The 17,336-nt window shown below is 37.3% G+C and overlaps 1 protein-coding gene across 10 annotated transcripts in view; it reads left to right on the plus strand.

Moving 5' to 3' along the window:
• Nucleotides 1–17,336, plus strand: part of MYO9A (myosin IXA) — a 174,762-nt gene that overhangs the window by 136,177 nt on the left and 21,249 nt on the right. For all 10 annotated transcript variants that reach the window (XM_072951108.1, XM_072951110.1, XM_072951113.1 and 7 more), the window contains 6 exons: nt 400–516; nt 2,029–2,217; nt 3,470–3,517; nt 10,193–10,304; nt 12,237–12,298; nt 16,880–17,072. In XM_072951108.1, the coding sequence (XP_072807209.1) occupies nt 400–516; nt 2,029–2,217; nt 3,470–3,517; nt 10,193–10,304; nt 12,237–12,298; nt 16,880–17,072 (721 nt within the window). The remainder of the gene's footprint in view (nt 1–399; nt 517–2,028; nt 2,218–3,469; nt 3,518–10,192; nt 10,305–12,236; nt 12,299–16,879; nt 17,073–17,336) is intronic.

Raw genomic sequence — 17,336 nt, forward strand, 5'->3', positions numbered from 1 at the left:
GTTTTGCTATAGCTGTCGCGGTGCATTCCAGGCATTGAGTTGAGGCTCATCATTGCCCACGTTGAGTTGTTTTTCTGGTGGCAGAACTATAGAGTCACGGTGTTAGAAGGGACCTTAGGAAGCATCTAGTCGTAATAAAACTTTGGGAGGGGAGGGGTAGAGCTCAGCATAGCGTGCACCAGGTCTCGGGTTTAATCCGCAGTACCTCCATTAAAAAAACAAAAAGATGAGTAGTAGTAAAACTTGGGCTGTCTAGTCACACGTTCACCTGTGTCCTGTAACAGCAGTGGCTTGCACTTGCAGGACAGTCGTTGTTGAAGAAGCAGTGTGTGTCCCCTGTGGCGTTTATTTCTTTTCAATTAGTTGATGGTGTACAAAAACTCTTTCTGTGGTCCCCAGATGAATGACCTAGATAATGAAGACAGCAAGAAAGACACACTAGTGGATGTTGTATTTAAAAAAGCCCTGAAAGAATTTCGGCAGAATATCTTCAGCTTTTATTCATCTGCATTGGCGGTAAGTTGGACGGTGTTGGGAGATAATCAATAGTTCAGCGTGTGAAAAATTTGGCGATGCCTTAAAGAATAATACAGAGAGAGCTTTCTCCAGTCCCTTGTTTTTATTTCAAGGACAGATAAGGAAAAGCAACTGACCGACCTCAGATTAACAGACTCCTTGAATTTCCTTGAGTAGTTCCCCCCCTTACAGGTGTATTTTCATCTTCTTAAGAAATTGAATTCAGATTTTCTAGGTATGATTCTCTCTCACCCTGGGGCTCTCTACCATTTTGACTTCTCATAATCCTTTTTTAGCTCTGGCTCTAGCTTGTAATTCTCATTTGTGTGGAATTATTATACTTTCTTATTTAGTGGAATTAGAGCAGGTGTGTTCACTGATTTCTATGTATGCGTTTATTATCACTTCCAAGTTTACCTTATACTTTGACATGATGTTGGTTGTGTTTTAGAAAATTTATTATTGGAGCTAAAGTATATAATAATTAATGCTGTTGAGCTATAAAATCTTTATTAGTATCTCTGAATTGTCATATTTATTCTATTAAATAATAATTTGTATTTAATTTGTTTAACCTATAATTTAATATGAAAAGAGAAATCAGAACTTTTTGTGTATCCTCTACTTTTTCTTTCTCAGTATAAGATTTTCTTTTTTCCTTTTAAAAATAGGAACCATACAGTCTAAGAGAGCAAGAATTTCAAGACCGTGATAAAATAGCCATTGAGCTACAGCAAATGACTGGGTTTGGGTGGAGACAGTGTTGGCCATATTTTTCTGCTTACCGTGCTCTTCTCTTTCCCTGCTTCACACCTGTATTTCCTAGATTAGGGACTGGAACACTTTGAGTCACACAGGAAGAGCCAACATTATGTAGTAGAGCTTAATAGTGGTTTTCTAACCCTGGGTCGAAGAAGTTCAACTTCTAATTTTGAAGATGTGAAAAAGAAATAAATTCTAAATGTAGATAATAAGTTTTGGTCACTTAAATGCTTTTTTTCCCTTTCAAAAAGATTCCAGACCTCATTTAAATAAGTTAAAAGGCATTCCATGTACGGTGTTATTCTAGGCTTGCCACTCTTCTTTGGAAAAGTGAATTAAAGTACAGGCTATCTAATGTATCATTAGGCAGGGACTCAGGTGTTCACTCTTTCACTTTTAGAGTAAAGCTGTCTGAACAAGGTTCATTTCTGGGGAGCTAGATAACTAAGAGGGATGCAAATAACCTTTACAGCTAAAAAAAAAAAAAGCCACACTTCTGGAAGAAATCCCCCGAACTTTCTCCAGTTATCACATTGTTTAAACTGTTAGGGGTTTTACTGAAATTCAGCAGGTTTTATTCTGTAGACATTCCATAGTGGAGTGGGAATTTGCCGATACCACCTGACCTGGGTCATTATGTCAGGATTCCAATTTTTACTCAAAATACCGCACAGTAAAAGTTGAATCAGCCTTCCATATTTAAATAGTTTTTTCATAAAGCCTTACATGTCTTCTCTTACTGCTTATTAGATAGATGATGGGAAAAGCATCCGGTATAAAGACCTCTACGCACTGTTTGAACAGATTCTGGAAAAGACCATGAGGCTTGAGCAGCGTGATTGGAGTGAATCTCCAGTCAGAGTTTGGGTCAACACTTTTAAAGTGTTTTTAGATGAATATATGAATGAATTCAAGACTTTGGATTATATACCAACAAAGGTAAATATATTTTTATTTCTAAAAGGATTCAATTACGAATTCTTCTTAAGAGTCTCTTTGGAACTAATAGTATTTGAGAAAAACATTACAGTGAACATGTCAGCGTAACACTACAGCAAACTCCATTCTGTCTGAAAAGTTCATCAGGCCATGTTATCTAAATCTTCTGCAATTAATACGTTTGTCAATTAGTTAGAATAAATGTTGTCCCCTCAAGATTACACCCTCAGCATTGATGGAAGTCAGTACATGAATTTCCTTTTGAAAAACAGTGATTAATGATGTGATTCGTTATATCTTCTAGTGACTTTCATGTAAGGAACCACAAATTATATTTCTCTTTGAATTAGGTTTTAGGGAAATATGTGTATCTGGAAATCCAGGTAACAGTACTAATAACCTTTATTTATTGAGTACCAGGAATTATACTAGGTGTTTGATATTTTGTTTATTTCTTGCTTCAATCCTATTAAATAACTATTATGACATTCACATTACAGAAGAGATAGGAGACTCAGGCAGAATTGTCAGTGTGTTTCCTTTCAGTGCTCCAGCTGAAATTATTGGGTGTCAGGAATACTCTTAATCCTTTTTATTGATTATGTCCCATTTTATTTCAGTTATTCTGGTTTATATATATTTAATTTGTAATGTATCTTAAATCCTTTTGAAGTAGCTAAGTATAAATAAATCCTTGAAAGTTCTTCTGTTCTACATGCAAGCTAAGTTCTTCATATGTTAGGCAGAGGGTTCCTACTAGACTTACACTGTCTTTGTTTATGATTTTAAAAGGTTAGGCTTCAATTGTCCTCTGCCGTGGCTATCGGAAAATGTTACATGTGAAAAAGCTTTTCCGTGTCCCAGATGATACCTTTTTATATTTAGCTCTGGGATGGAGAGTTTTCTAGAGCCAAAATATGGAAAGTGCAGTCTTTAAAATTAATAATCAATTAATTAATGATTGAAATAAAACAGTCATTTATATCAGTATGGTATGGCTTCTGGACATAACTGAGGTTTAAAAAAACAGTAATTTCTAAAGTGTCCTTCCATTCTGTTGCTTTTTTGAGCACTGTGTTTTACTAAATTTAAATTTTTTTCTCACATTTGCTTACTAGCACTGCACATTTCCTCCTGCTGAATAAAGAGCTGTTTATTTGATTACCTGTAGAGGAAAAATCTCAGCATTTGCAGAAGAAGAAAGTATGTTAGTCCTTCTTACATCATAGTTTCTGTATTTCTCTCCCACCAGGTGCTAAAAACAGAGAGAAAGAAAAGAAGGAAAAAAGAAACTGATTTAGTAAGTTATAATCTGTTTTTTTTTTATGTTATAGAAAAATAATTGTTAGACCAACAGTGTGAAGTATATCATATAGTATTTCTGTGGATATATTTAAGGAATAAGTTTATCAGATGCCTGGGGGTAATCATTTATACCTTTACAAAAGCTTAGAATGACAGATGTGTCTTGAATTCTGTGGCTTGATTTGTTATTAATGATAGCCTCCTACAATTGTAGAAAACTGGAAATGTTTACTCATGAAAGAGTCAGATACGACCCTTTTTTGGAAGCAGGGGTGGGGAAGGAACTTTTTAGGAGCTTTCCCTCCCTTCCAAAGAGTATGAGGACCATTTAGGATTTTACAAATATAAGTACTTCTAATTCAAAAAATGCTCCCAAAGGCATTTGAGCATATTTTACCATTGTTCATATTCTTATCTTTTGTATTATATATGTTTATTATGTACTTTTCTATAATGTCTGTAATTACAAGGGTGATTAAAGCCCTAGAGGAGTTTGTAATCTGCTAGTGAAGGCAGGCATTAAAAAAATTACTGCTTGCTTAAAAGCAAAAATATACAAATGGGACTGAGTTAAACTTACAAGCTGTTTCACAGCAAAGGAAACCATAAACACAACAAAAAGACAACCTGTGGATGGGGAGAAAATATTTGCAAATGATGGGACCAACAAGGGCTTAATTTCCAAAATATACAAACAGTTCATATAACTCAATATTGAAAAAACAAAAAAACCCAATCAAAAAATGGATAGAAGACCTAGATGTTTCTTCAAAAAAGACATCCACATGGTTAACAGGCACATAAAAAGATGCTCAGCATTGCTAATTATTAGAGAAAAGCAAATCAAAGGTACAGTGAGCTGTCACCTCATGCTAATCAGAATGGCCACCATCAAAAGGTCTATAAATAATAAATGCTGGAGAGAGTGAGGAGGAAAGGGAACCCTCCTGCACTGTTGGTCAGAATGTAAGTTGGTGCAGCCACTGTGGACAACAGTATGGAGATGCCTTAAAAAAACTAAAAATAGGATTACCATATAATCCAGCAGTCCCACTCCTGGGCATGTATCCAGAAAAGATGGAAACTCTGATTCAAAAATGTACATGTACTTCAATATTCGTATCAGCACAATTTACAACAGCCAAGACACGGAAGCAACCTGTGTCCGTCAGCAGATGAACAGATAAAGAAGATGTGGGACGTTTACACACACACACACACACACACACACACACACACACACAGGAGTATGGGATTAGCAGATACACACCGCTACATATAAAATAGATAAACAACAAGGATTTACAGTATAGCACAGGGGACTATGTTCAATATCTTGTAAATAATCTATGATGGAAAATAACCTGAAAATAAAAACGTATATATATATAACTGAATCACCGTACTGTGCACCTGACGCGAATACAATATTATAAATCAGCTGTACTTCAATTTAAAGAAAAGGTTAAGACAGTAAATTTTATGTTAGGTGTATTTTACCATAATTAAAAAGTTGGGAAAAACACTTTTAATTGATAATAATAGTAAATAAAGCAGAAGAGTCCGTCAGAGAGATTTATGTAACAAAGATGTGAAAGAGACAGGGAGAGGTCAGGGCTCCAGGGAGGCACTTGCTCGCACCAGCGTCTGCGCACTAGTTGCTCCCCAACATGCCTGTGTTCCCAGGGTGAGCTTGTTGCCTCCTGCCTCTCTGGGAGGCTCTCCAAGATCAGCAGGGACTTCGTACGTTTTTGTGGTTTGCTTCATCTTGCACTACCATATGTGTTGCCCTCTGAAGGCCGGCTGTCCAGTGGAGGGCCAGGGTACAGTACCGCCTTCTTCACACTGGGGAGTGGAATGCCTCCTGCTGGAGGGGACCTCAGCAAGTCCATCCGGGGTCTGTCAGTGCCATGGGGGACGTGCCACCCAGCTGGAGAGAGCATGCTTCCAACTCGTCAGTCAGGCCAGCCCTGGCAGAAGCCAGATCCTCAAAATGGCTCCAGGTTCCCTTCCGCAGGAGGATGTGTTTAGCCAGGGGTCAGTAATAGCCAGTGAGGAGTCCCAGGAGTTTGATGACTTGATATTTGCATTAAAAACTGGTGCTGGTCTCAGTGTCGGTGATAATGAATCTGGTCCAGGCAGCCAGGAGGGATGCGAAGCGCCTTGACTGACTCGCAGACCTTAGAACTCAGGAGGGTACCCATTGCTAACACCCGCCTCTAGTGCCTCCATCGCCATTAGCCTGGAGATGCTTTCTCAGTTGTATCGGCCTTGTGCTAAAATTCTGTACCTATGTGCAGCCGTATAGTAGGAATTTGCGACTAGTACTGGATGATTAACCCAGAGGTGATTTGTTATGTTTGGAATATGAATTACTTATCTTTGTGCAGCCTGAAAATTAACTGCTATAATGGAAGACTGGATTGATTTATATCAGTTAATAGAGTGTACAAATTCCAAGAATATTCGTTGTTTTCTTAATCATCCTACAAGCCTAACATTGTTTAATAAAAGTAGTAACAAGCAATAAAAACAATAAAACCTATTTGGCCAAAAAGAAAAATAAAAGGTAAAGTCAAAGCAGGAGAAGGATGCAGCCCCTGTTTGTAGCTTTGCAGACAGAGACCAGGGGACTGCTAGTCAGGGAGTGTGAACGTCCTTTAGAAGCTGGGGACAACCACCAGCTAGAAGCCAGCGAGGAAGCAGGACTTTGGGCCTCCGAGCAAATGGAACTGAGTTCTGTCAACAACATGGTTGAGATTAGAGACAGATTACCTCCCAGAGTCTCCGGAGAGTCACATAGCTCTGAAAAATGCCAGCTTTTAGCTCGGTGAGACCTGTGTCTGACTTCTGGCCGACAAAACTGTTAGATAATAAATGGGTGTTGTTCTAAGCTGCTGTTATGGGAAGTTGTTAGAGCAGCATTTCAAACCCAGTACAATAGCTGGGCGTAGAAATCTGATTTATAGCTGCCTTATACTCCTTGCTGGATTGGGTTGTTTCTAGCCTGCTGTTACGGCGACTAATGGCACTGCGAATGACTCTGTGTGTGTGTGTGTGTATGGGTTAGAGGGAGGAGGGGGTTCCTAGAATTGGAATTCTTGGGTCATAGGTAAAATGCGTTTGTTATTTTGATAAATGTTGCCTTATTACCCAAGTGGGATAATTTCATTTTTCAGCTTCAGCAATAATGTATGAAAATGGGTTGTTAAATTTTTAGATATTTGCCAATCTGATAGATGAGGAATATTGTATTTCCCTGAAGTTTTAGTTTGCTTTTTTCCCAATACCAATCAACTTGAGTATCTCTTCTTAAGTACCATTTGCTTTTTTTCCCCCGGTAGCCTATAATGTTTATATTTGTTATCCATTTTTCTATTGGGGTTTTGATCTTTGTCAATATGTAAGAATTTCGTATATGAGAAGATTACCTTTTGTCTGTGATATAAGTTGCAAATGTTTTCCCAGTTTGTCAGCTGCCTTTTGATCTGCCTTTTGATATCATTTGCTATATGGAAGACTTTTACTTCTATGAAATTTGACTTACCAGTATTTTCTTCCAAAATTTCTTAATTTTTGGTCCCAGTTAAATTTTCCCCACCTACCCACCTAAATGTTATAAAGAAGTTCTCAGTTTTTTATTTGAATACTTTAGTGGTCACATTTTTTATATTTAAATTCTGATCTTTATGGAGTTTATTCTGATGTGTAGTATGAAATACAAATTTAATTTTACTTGTTACCAAATTCAACACCATTTATTTAAGAGTTTGTCTTTACCCATCTACTTTGAGATGTCATTCTTTTTTATATTCTGAATTCTCCTTTATGCTGGAATCTTTTCATCCTGTTCCCCTAGTTGATCTGAATATTCATGAGCCAATTCCACTACTTTAATTAGTAAGCTTTTATTATGTGTAATAATTGGCAGGGCTCTCTACTTTTCTTTTTCAGAACTTTTCTGATTAGTCTTATTTATTTTTCTATATGAACTTTGAATTTGATTCTCCAGTTGGAGGGAGAAAAATCTGTTAGTACATTTACTGAGATTACCTTATATTTTTAAATAAACAGGCAGAGAACTGACATCTTTATGATTTCAAATCTTTTCATCTGTTGAAGTCTATTTTTGTGTCTTTCCAAAAGGGTTTTAAAGTTTTCTGTATCTAGGTGTTTGCTATTTCATACTACATTTATTACTGGGTGTTTTATCTCAGCAGAGATAACCACTGTAGTTAACAGTATGGTATGTATCTTTCTATACTTCTTTGTGAACTTATATAAATGTTTTAGTCTAGTGGTTCTCAAAGTGTGAAATCTGCAGGGGTTTCTGGGACCTTTTCAGGGATTTCGCAAGATCAAAACTATTTTCCTAGTAATAATGACAGTATTTTTCTTTTTCACTGAGTCAACACAAAAGCAATCATGGGTAAAACTGCTGACAACTTAGCACAGATCAAGGCAGTTGATACTTCTCAAGGGAATGGGAAGTATGCAACAGCTGCATAGGATGGTTGTCTCCAAAAAATCATTTGTAGAGTTGAACTGTAAGCTGATCTACCCTTTTTGAAAATTGTGCCAAAATTCATATGAAATAAAAATGTACCATTTTTAACCATTTCAAAGTGTACATTTTAGCAGGTTTTACTATATTCATTATGTTGGGCAGCTATCACCACTGAATAATCAGAACATTTTTATCACCCCCTGAAGAAACTCCATCCTCAGCAGTTGCTCCCCATTCTTCTGGTATTTTCTGAATGACCAGTGCATAATACTACAAAATCATGTACAGGTAAAGTGGTCAATTTTAAGTGCAGACTAGACCAAAAGTTATTTTAAAGCAGCTTTATTGAGGCACTTGCCATGTAGTTTATCCCTTCTGAGTGTACAATTCAGTGATTTTTAGTAAGTTTACACAGTTATAACCATCACCTCAATCCAACTTTAGAACATTACATCACCCTAAAAGCATTTTTGGGTCATTTTGCAGTCATTGCCCTTACCAGCTCCAGCCCTAGGCGACTGCTAATCTACTTGCTGTTTCTCAAGTTTCGCATTTTCTGGACATTTTTATAAATGGAATCATATGATGTGCATTATTTTGCATATGGCTTCTTAGCAAAATGTTTTTGAGGTTCAGCAATGTTGGGTATGTCAGAAGTTTGGTCATTTTTAGTGCTGAGATACTACTCCATTTTATGGATATATCACGTTCTCTATATCCTTTCATCATTTGTTGGGTATTTGGGCTGTTTCTACTTTTTGGCTTTTGTGAATGCTGCTGCTGTGAACATTCATGTACAGATTTTTATGTAGCTATGTGTTTTCAGTTCTCTTGGGTATATACCTTAGAGTGGAATGCCTGGGTCATGTGGTAGCTCTAGGTTTAAGATTTTCGGAAACTGCCAAACAGTTTTTCCAACTAAGTGCACCGTTTTATCACCCCACCTGCAGTATCTGAGGGTTCCAGTCTCTCCACACCCTCACCAGTAGTTATTACTGTCACCAGTAGTTATTATTGTGTAGTGGTGTGAAGTGGTATCTCATCATGGTTCTAATTTGCATTTCCCTGGTGGCTAATCCTTGTGAGCATCTTTTCATTTATCTGTTGGCCATTTGTACTTCTTCACTGAACTGTCTATTCGATATTTTTGCCCATTTAAAAAATGTAGTTGTCTCATTATTGAGTTGTAACAGTTCTTCATATATTTTAGGTAGAAATCCTTTATTAGATATGATTTTCAACTGTTTTCTCCAAGTCTGTGACTTATCTTTTATTTTCTTAATGGTACTTTGAAGTAAAGGTTGTAAGTTTTAATGAAGCCCAGAACAATGGATGTTAAAGTCACAGAATACGAAGAGTTCATTGATAATGATTTTAGATTTCATATTTCAATTAACCTTTAAGTTATCATTTTCAGAATTTTGATATAGTATCATTAGATGTAAGAATAATTAAATTATTCTTCCATTTTCCAATTTCATATCTGTATGAAGCTGGATTTTCTTCATGTATTTCAAACTAAACTGATTGAAAAGATTGAATACAGAAGTGGATATGAGAATACAGGGGTCTTTTATTAAGTCAGACGTTAAAGAGATTTATGTAAATGTAAAACAGTACTCCTCTTGTTGGTCCTTTTTTTGTTTTGCTTTAAAGATACAGTTCTTTCTCATAAAAATATTATTTAGGTTAGCATATCATATGTTTAATGCTAATTTTAAGTGAATTGGATAGTTAAATTTTTTTTGTTTCAATTTTTAACTCATAACTCATAGAAACAGAAGTTCCTTGAGATCATCAATAATTTTCAAAGGCATAAAAGGTTCTTGAGGTTAAAAGAAGTTTGAGAACTGTTGCTTTTAATTTAACACGCTGATTCAGAGTTGCATAAGACAGCTTTTATATGTTTATAACATTGCTTTCTGATTTTCATATAAGTTGGTCTTGTCTCTCTGCTAGATTCCTAGCTTTTTGAAATCAGGGATCATATATTTTATCTTTATTTTATTTCTCAGAAGATTATAATTCTCCTCTGGCATAAGTGCCCAATGAAGACAACAAGGGATTGAAGGATTTCCCGTTGCCTGACAGGTTAGGGCAGCATTTACTGTGTTGGCTTTAACTTAAATAGCTTCCTTTTTTTTTTTTTTTTTTTTCATCCAGGTGGAGGAGCACAATGGTCACATCTTTAAGGCCACCCAATATAGCATCCCTACGTACTGTGAGTACTGTTCTTCTCTGATATGGATAATGGACCGAGCCTCCGTTTGCAAATGTAAGTATGAGAGATCTTTGAGGAACTGTTTAAAACCACTTGGTATTTCTATTTCTGTGAGTTTTCTTATATCTTCTTTAACATAAAGAAGATATTCACACTGCCTAATTCTTTAACCTCATCTCGCATTATACTCCCTTTCACCTGCTCTTTGTAGCCAAGTGAGATATTTTGTTGCTCTTTGGTCCCCCTGCTTGCAGCTCATTCTGTCTGAAATGCTCTTTTCCCAGCTCTTAGTATGGCTTACTGTTTCAGTTAACTCATGTCTCCGCTCAAATATTAGAGAGCTCTTTCCTTACTCTGCTGTCTAAAACACCACCCTCTCCCCCAAATCACTGTCTCTTTACTCAGCTTTTCTAGTCTTTATAGCACTTCTCACTACCCAATGTTACATTAAATGTTCATTTGTTTTCTTGTTTGTCAGACTGTCCCACAAGAGTGTGTGCTCTGTAAGGTCAGGAAACTTAATCTGTCTCTTCTGTATCTCTAGTGCCCAGAACAGTTCTGGCACATTGTAAGTTTTAATATTTGTTGGGTAGATGGGCCTATACATGAATTGATGAATTAATGAACAAATTCTTAGATTATAACCAGAAAGGTACTTTTTCCTTTTATAATCCTTTCATCAGAACTTATAAATCTTAGAATGTGAGTTAAGATTTCTGTAGGTCAGTGTGGTTCTGGCTTACAGAGGACCTTAACTTCCACTCCTCATTCCATACATCTACTCTGGTGCTTCCAGCAGTTCTGTGAGGCTCTGTTTACTCGTGGGCCAGAATTGGACAAATATTAGGAAGGGCTGGATCCAGTAGGACAGCAAGGATGGGAATCATGTTAACCACTACTACTGGATACGTCCGCTTGTTCTATGGTTCAGCAATGATTTTCCTATTGTTTTATTATCAGTAGTCTATAAAAAATTATATAGCGAGAGTGAAACAGGAGGTGGTTTGCCATGTGCTGGATTGTTTAGTGTCAGTCTGACTCCTGTAGGTTTGGTACAGTCTTCTCTGTCATCTAAAACTGGAAGTATAAAGAATCTGCTTTTTTATTACTTGGGTCGGCTTGGTTTGATTTCTTAATAGGATTAACTAACTTTTTTTGTAATTATACTGATGATTTCACCAGTACAATGATATGGCCTCCCCTACTTGATCTGGGCTTTGAAAACCCTGCAAGTCATCCTTTACAAGCTCAAGAAGGATATGCAGGTGTTGATATGCAGGAGCCAGAGCTGGTGTACCAGAGTGACGTGGGCCGAGTATTTTCCCAGTGTCCTCCTCTCTGCGTGCCTCTCCCCGCTTCCCACTGCCTAGCCACCCTGGATCTTCCACTCCAAGAAATTACTTCTGCTCTGAACCTTTTCTTTATCTTATCTTCCCAATCACAGCTGTTAGTCTTATGTTCTGGTTCCTCTATTCTAGACCTTCTAAGATAGTAAATAAGACCTTCCCTATATCTTAACATGCTATCAAATTTGTTTTTATTTCAGTAAGGGTCTTGGACAGTAATGCCTTCCTTACCCATTGGAATGATTCTTAATAGTATTTCTGGCATTTTAGCAGATTGTAGAGCACATATAATAGGGGAAGATGAGTGCTAATTTGTGACTCAAACCACAAAGATAGATAAATACTCTGCTGGCATATGGTAGGGGTGGGGAGGAGGGAGCAGGCAGTCTTGAAAGAATAAAAAGCTTTTTCATAGACAGTGGTTAGAAATTTTAGGCATGTTTTCAACTTCATTTTCCTGAAAAGGATGGGTTAAGACCCCTTTTTCATTCTAATATGTACAAAGTATATGTGTATGATATTATAACAGTCTCAGATTTAAAGAAAAAGTTTATGTTCAAAATAAAGTGGTAAACTTATTAAGTCCTTGTTGCTGATGTAGAGACTTCTGAAGATGCTACATTGTTAACTTCTTTTTCAGTATGCAAGTATGCTTGCCATAAGAGGTGCTGTCTGAAAACCACAGTCAAGTGCTCTAAAAAGGTAAGAAGCTTTCACCTGTGAGTAGTGACAGCAGGCCTGCTGGGCTGCTGTGCCTGAGGGAAGACAGCAAGGCCTCTTTGGTGATTTTATAGAGCTGTGGTTTTCAGACTCTTTGGCCACAAATTGTAGTAAGAAACACGTTTTATATCATGATGCAGCATACCCAGGTAGAGGGATGGGTACATATAACTGAATTGATTTTTCTGGAACTATGTTCAGCTTCACTATGTGGGAGCTACTAAAGTGACTTCACAAATGACAACTTATTAAAACACTTCTTTTAAAGGTTTCCTACTTCTTTAAACACTCGTAAGTGTTCCTAGAAATTCCCTTGAAAGTGGTCGGCTACGGTTCAAAATTTTAACATGAGCAGCAAAATTCACCAGCATAGCTGGTGTTTTTACGTATTTCTGCTTGGATATGCAGACAGAGGTCTAAAAGGTAGTGAACATGTTTTCTGGCACCCTTATGCTTCAGTAAAGCAACCATTTTGAAATATTTCAGGCTTTTATTGACATATAATCACATTTTCTTACTTATTAGTCACATATCATTTTAACAATACCGTACGAATCTGAACTATGTAAAATGTGTGTGTGTGTTTACAGCCAGCATATATAGTTTGCATCTGTTCCAAGTTAGTAGACAAATAATGGCAAAGTACAAAATGAAATTTGACTCAGGGCTTAAAATACAACGAAGGTGAGACATCTGCTTCCAGCTAAAATGGAGTAGCTTCTGGCAGACTCATGCTGAGAAAAGCTGAAAAAATTATTGCCAGGTGTCAGAAAGCTGCCTAGGGAAATTGGAGTTTAGGGGTCTAGACCCTCAAGAGAAGAGAATTGCAGGTTGGCGAATCTGTATCTGTGAGGAGTTTTCCTCCTGCTGGAAGTTTGTCCATTTTTGCTGTAGGACAGGAAACCAAGATTCTGGGCAGAGGATTACAAGAATCAAGAGAAGCCTTCAAAGCTTTTAGGAATCTCATAGGGCTATAGAGACAGAAGTTGGAGTTTGGGATTGTCAAGATTTGAGGGACCATGATCCAGACATATAGAGAAGTTGAAACTCAGAGATTTTCCCCTCAAGGAATTTTCTAAATTCTTAAGCTGCACAGGGCAAAAGGCTAAGAAGCTAAATAGAAAAGCAGATTAGAGTGTTTTGCAGTCTCATGGTGCCAAATAGAGGAAAAACTGGAGTTGTATGAACCACCTTCGAAGAAGAACCCTAGTCAACACGCTAGGCTATCCAGTGAGACCTGTGAAGAGCTATACCCAGGAAAGGAGGTGAAGCAGTGATAGGCTGAGCTTTGTGAAAACTACAGTGCAGTCCTTGATTGGATTAAGATACTGTTGTAGTCTTTAAGGTAACCACTAAAGATTTGCACTATTTGCAGCTTGTATCTACAATATGTAAAAAGCATCTATAAGTCAGTAAAAGGTGGTCAGCTCTATAAAAAAATAAGCACAGGACTTCAGCAAACACCTCACAAAAAAGGATTTCCAGATGACCAGTAAATGTGTGGAGAAGTGCCCAGCTTTACTAATTATCAGGGAAATGCAAATTGCAACCATAGTGAGATATGTACCCACTAGAAAGGCTGAAAGGAAAAGCACCTCAGCAAGGATGCAGGACGGATGTCGAGCTCTCATACGTTAATGGTAGGAGTTTAAGTTTGCCTAACTGCTTTTTTTTTTTTTATTTACCTTGGTTTTTTTTCCTAACTGCTTCTGAAATTATTTGGCAGTATTTCCCAAACCTGAACGTAAGTGTTTCTTGTGACTTAGCAGTACCGCTTAAGGATATATACCCAACAGATATACATAGGTATTTGTGCCAGAAGGCAAAAACATTCATATCAGCAGTGTTTGAAATATTCCCAAACTGAAAGAAACCTAAATGTCCATCAACAATAGAATGAGTAAATAAATTGTGGTGTATTTGCACAGCAGAGTCCCCCACGGCGATGAGGTTACACTGTTGGCACTCACAGACATAATGTTGAATGAAAGAGTCCAGAAACAGAAGTGCACATACTGTGTTACTCCATTTAGATAAAGTTCAAAAATGAGTGAAACTTAACTCATAGTATACATATTATATGATACCATTAACATGATGTCTAGAAGCAGGAAAGACTAACTTGTCATGACGGAAGTAGAGATGCTGGCTGTTTGTGAAGGGGGAGAGGCACCGCTGCCAGGAGGGCCTGTAGGTGGACATAACTGCTGGTTTTATTCTGTCTCTTGATTTGGCTTCTGGTCACAAGTGTAAGTTCACTTTGCCAAAGTCCATCAAGCTGTATACTTACAGTTTATGTACTTTTCTGTGTATATGTCATACTTTAATTAAACTTCTAAAAAAAATGCAAGGAAGTTAATTTAGACAGAAAATAACTATAAAAACATACTGTTTTTTACAATGAAAATTCAGAGTTAATTTTTTTCAGTGGAAAACAGTAAAATTAATTTTTCCCTTAATTTCAAGAAATAGAAATTTTTAGTATGTTTGCTTTAGATTATTTGGTTTCAGATACAGCTGTTTTAAAGTTTTTGTTTACTACTCTCAAGTATCTTATTTTATTTTTTTACTTTCACAAGTCTTACTGTTAACATTCCTAGCACGCTAGCCGTAACATTTAAGTAAATAGATTATATGTGTGCATGTATGTGTCATAGTAATAGTAAGACATTTGGCTGAAGTTTATTTCGTTTTAATCATTGCAACAAACGTTATTTTATTTCTTTAACAATTTATTGAGCTTTGTAAGTCCACTTGTGACTTATCTTACAGTAACCCTCTGAGACGGGAAGGGGAGAGACCTATCCCCAGCTGTAATCTAGTTGCAAATACAAAACAGCCTACATAACGTAGTTCCTGTAGTGACAGCGCAGACATTTAACTTGCAGCCTCTACGTAGTTCTTTCTCTTCCACCTCAGAAATGCTTTTCAGAGATGTTGCCTTATATTAATTTAAGGTAATTTAATATGCTTCAAAGTGGACATGAAAATTCTTCTCTTAAAGATTAAGTTCTGGATTACAGAGTATATGTAGATGAATGATGCATAATAATATAAATATATATGCATAAATAATATCTATTAGATGCATAATGCATATAATGTAAATCATGTCTTCCCTTACTTAACATTCTCTGCTGACTTCTCGTAGCTGTCAGGGTAAGACCCCAGATTCTGTAACTTAGTACCCGAAGCCCTCATAAGCTCTCTGTCTAGCTTTTTCTTGATTACTTAAAATTTGTTTTGCCCAGCTTTGTAGTTCTGTGTTTTCTGTGCCTGAAAAGTTCTTTTCTGGCCTTCTTTACTATGTGGTATTGCTTTCCAGCAGTTAGGGCACCACGCATCAGGTCGTCTTACCGTCATTCATCATTTACCCAGCCCAGTCCTTCCTGAACTAGCTGTTTCATTTTTATGGTTCCGTAACACCTAATAATCTGCCTTACTGTTTTACTTATCCCCACACACTCGCGCTATAGTCTTAATACTAGTCTTAGGGTAAGGACTGCCTCTGATTTTGTTTTTCTGTTACCTAGCACATATATGACATACGTATTAACAGATGACTAGAAAGGGGAATTAAGATCAATTCAGTAATATCTCGAATGTTAGACTCAGGAATGCCTTGTACTTATCAGCCATTGAACAGTTTTGAAGATAATAAGGAGGCTACATATACTGTACGACATATTAAAAGGGGAGAACGTGGATGCGGGGAAGTTCACCGGGTAGCTGTTGGTGCGGTTCAGGTGGGCAGTGATACAGGTTTGACACAGCGATAGCACTGAGACTAGGAAAAAAAATAGTGTCCTTATTGAGTAAAAGAATCTGCTACTGGTTGAATGCAGACTGAAGGAGAGACTAGGGTACACAGTGTTGGGTTAGGCAAGGAAAATGGTCCAAGAGAAGGAAAGGACAAGAAAAGATGTCTTCAGAAAAGGTCTTCAGTCTCAGGTAATCCTGGCCTTCTACTTTGCTTTGAACTGCTTCACACAGTCTTAAGGTTAAGCTGTTTTTTCTTCAGTCACATAAAATATAGTTAGTAGTTGCAGTATCAGTATACACTATTGCAGTAAATGAAAAAGAGTCAGAACACTAATCACAGGCCAGCTTGTGTGTGCCTCTGCCGAAAGCTGACATCACTGTTCAGTGAAACTTCCCTGAGGCTACATAAACACCGAAGCGGTCTCATGGCTACCCTACGTCGTATCAAACCAGTAGACTTCTGCGTGGCCCTTGGTAAATATTTAACGTACAGAGCCTGTCCGCCTTCTCCCTACTCAAACCTCTTTCTCTGAAGAGGTTTCTAACAGGAAGGGAAGCGGCAACCTGTTACCACTGTTGCCATTCTCCACCCTAGTATTTTTGGGGGGGATTCCTAGTGGAAGAGGATTGAAACTAAAATCTTATAATTTATACTCCCAGCATTAATCGTAACCCCCTTTCGTCCTAACTCTCATAACTACATTCATAAAACTTAAGAAAAATTAAAAGGTACTTCGTCTTAAAGAATTGGGTTTAAAAATGTTTGAATGTATTTGGAAACAACATTTGTCTTTCATTTAGTATGATCCAGAGCTGTCATCTCGACAGTTCGGGGTTGAACTGTCCCGTTTGACCAGTGAAGACCGAACTGTTCCTTTAGTGGTGGAAAAGCTCATAAACTACATTGAAATGCATGGACTGTACACAGAAGGTATTTACCGAAAGTCTGGTTCAAATAATAAAATCAAGGAGCTTCGACAAGGTCTAGACACAGGTAAGATAGTGCCCTCCGTATCAAGGCCAGAACTTTTATTTAAGTGGCTCATCTCGTGCTCCTAGTTTTCATCACATGTGGATCATTTCCTTCCATCCTGAGGAATGCTTGTTTTATCATTTTGTAGCTTTCTAAAGATTTCTTGTTTTTTCTTTTTTCTTTTTTTTAAACTTTATTACATTTGCGGGGGGGTGGTAATTAGGTTTATTTGTTTATTTTTTGATGGAGGTACTGGGGATTGAACCAAGGACCTTGTGCATGCTG

This window comes from Vicugna pacos, chromosome 27, assembly GCF_048564905.1.
Source record: "Vicugna pacos chromosome 27, VicPac4, whole genome shotgun sequence".
Lineage (NCBI taxonomy): Eukaryota > Metazoa > Chordata > Mammalia > Artiodactyla > Camelidae > Vicugna > Vicugna pacos.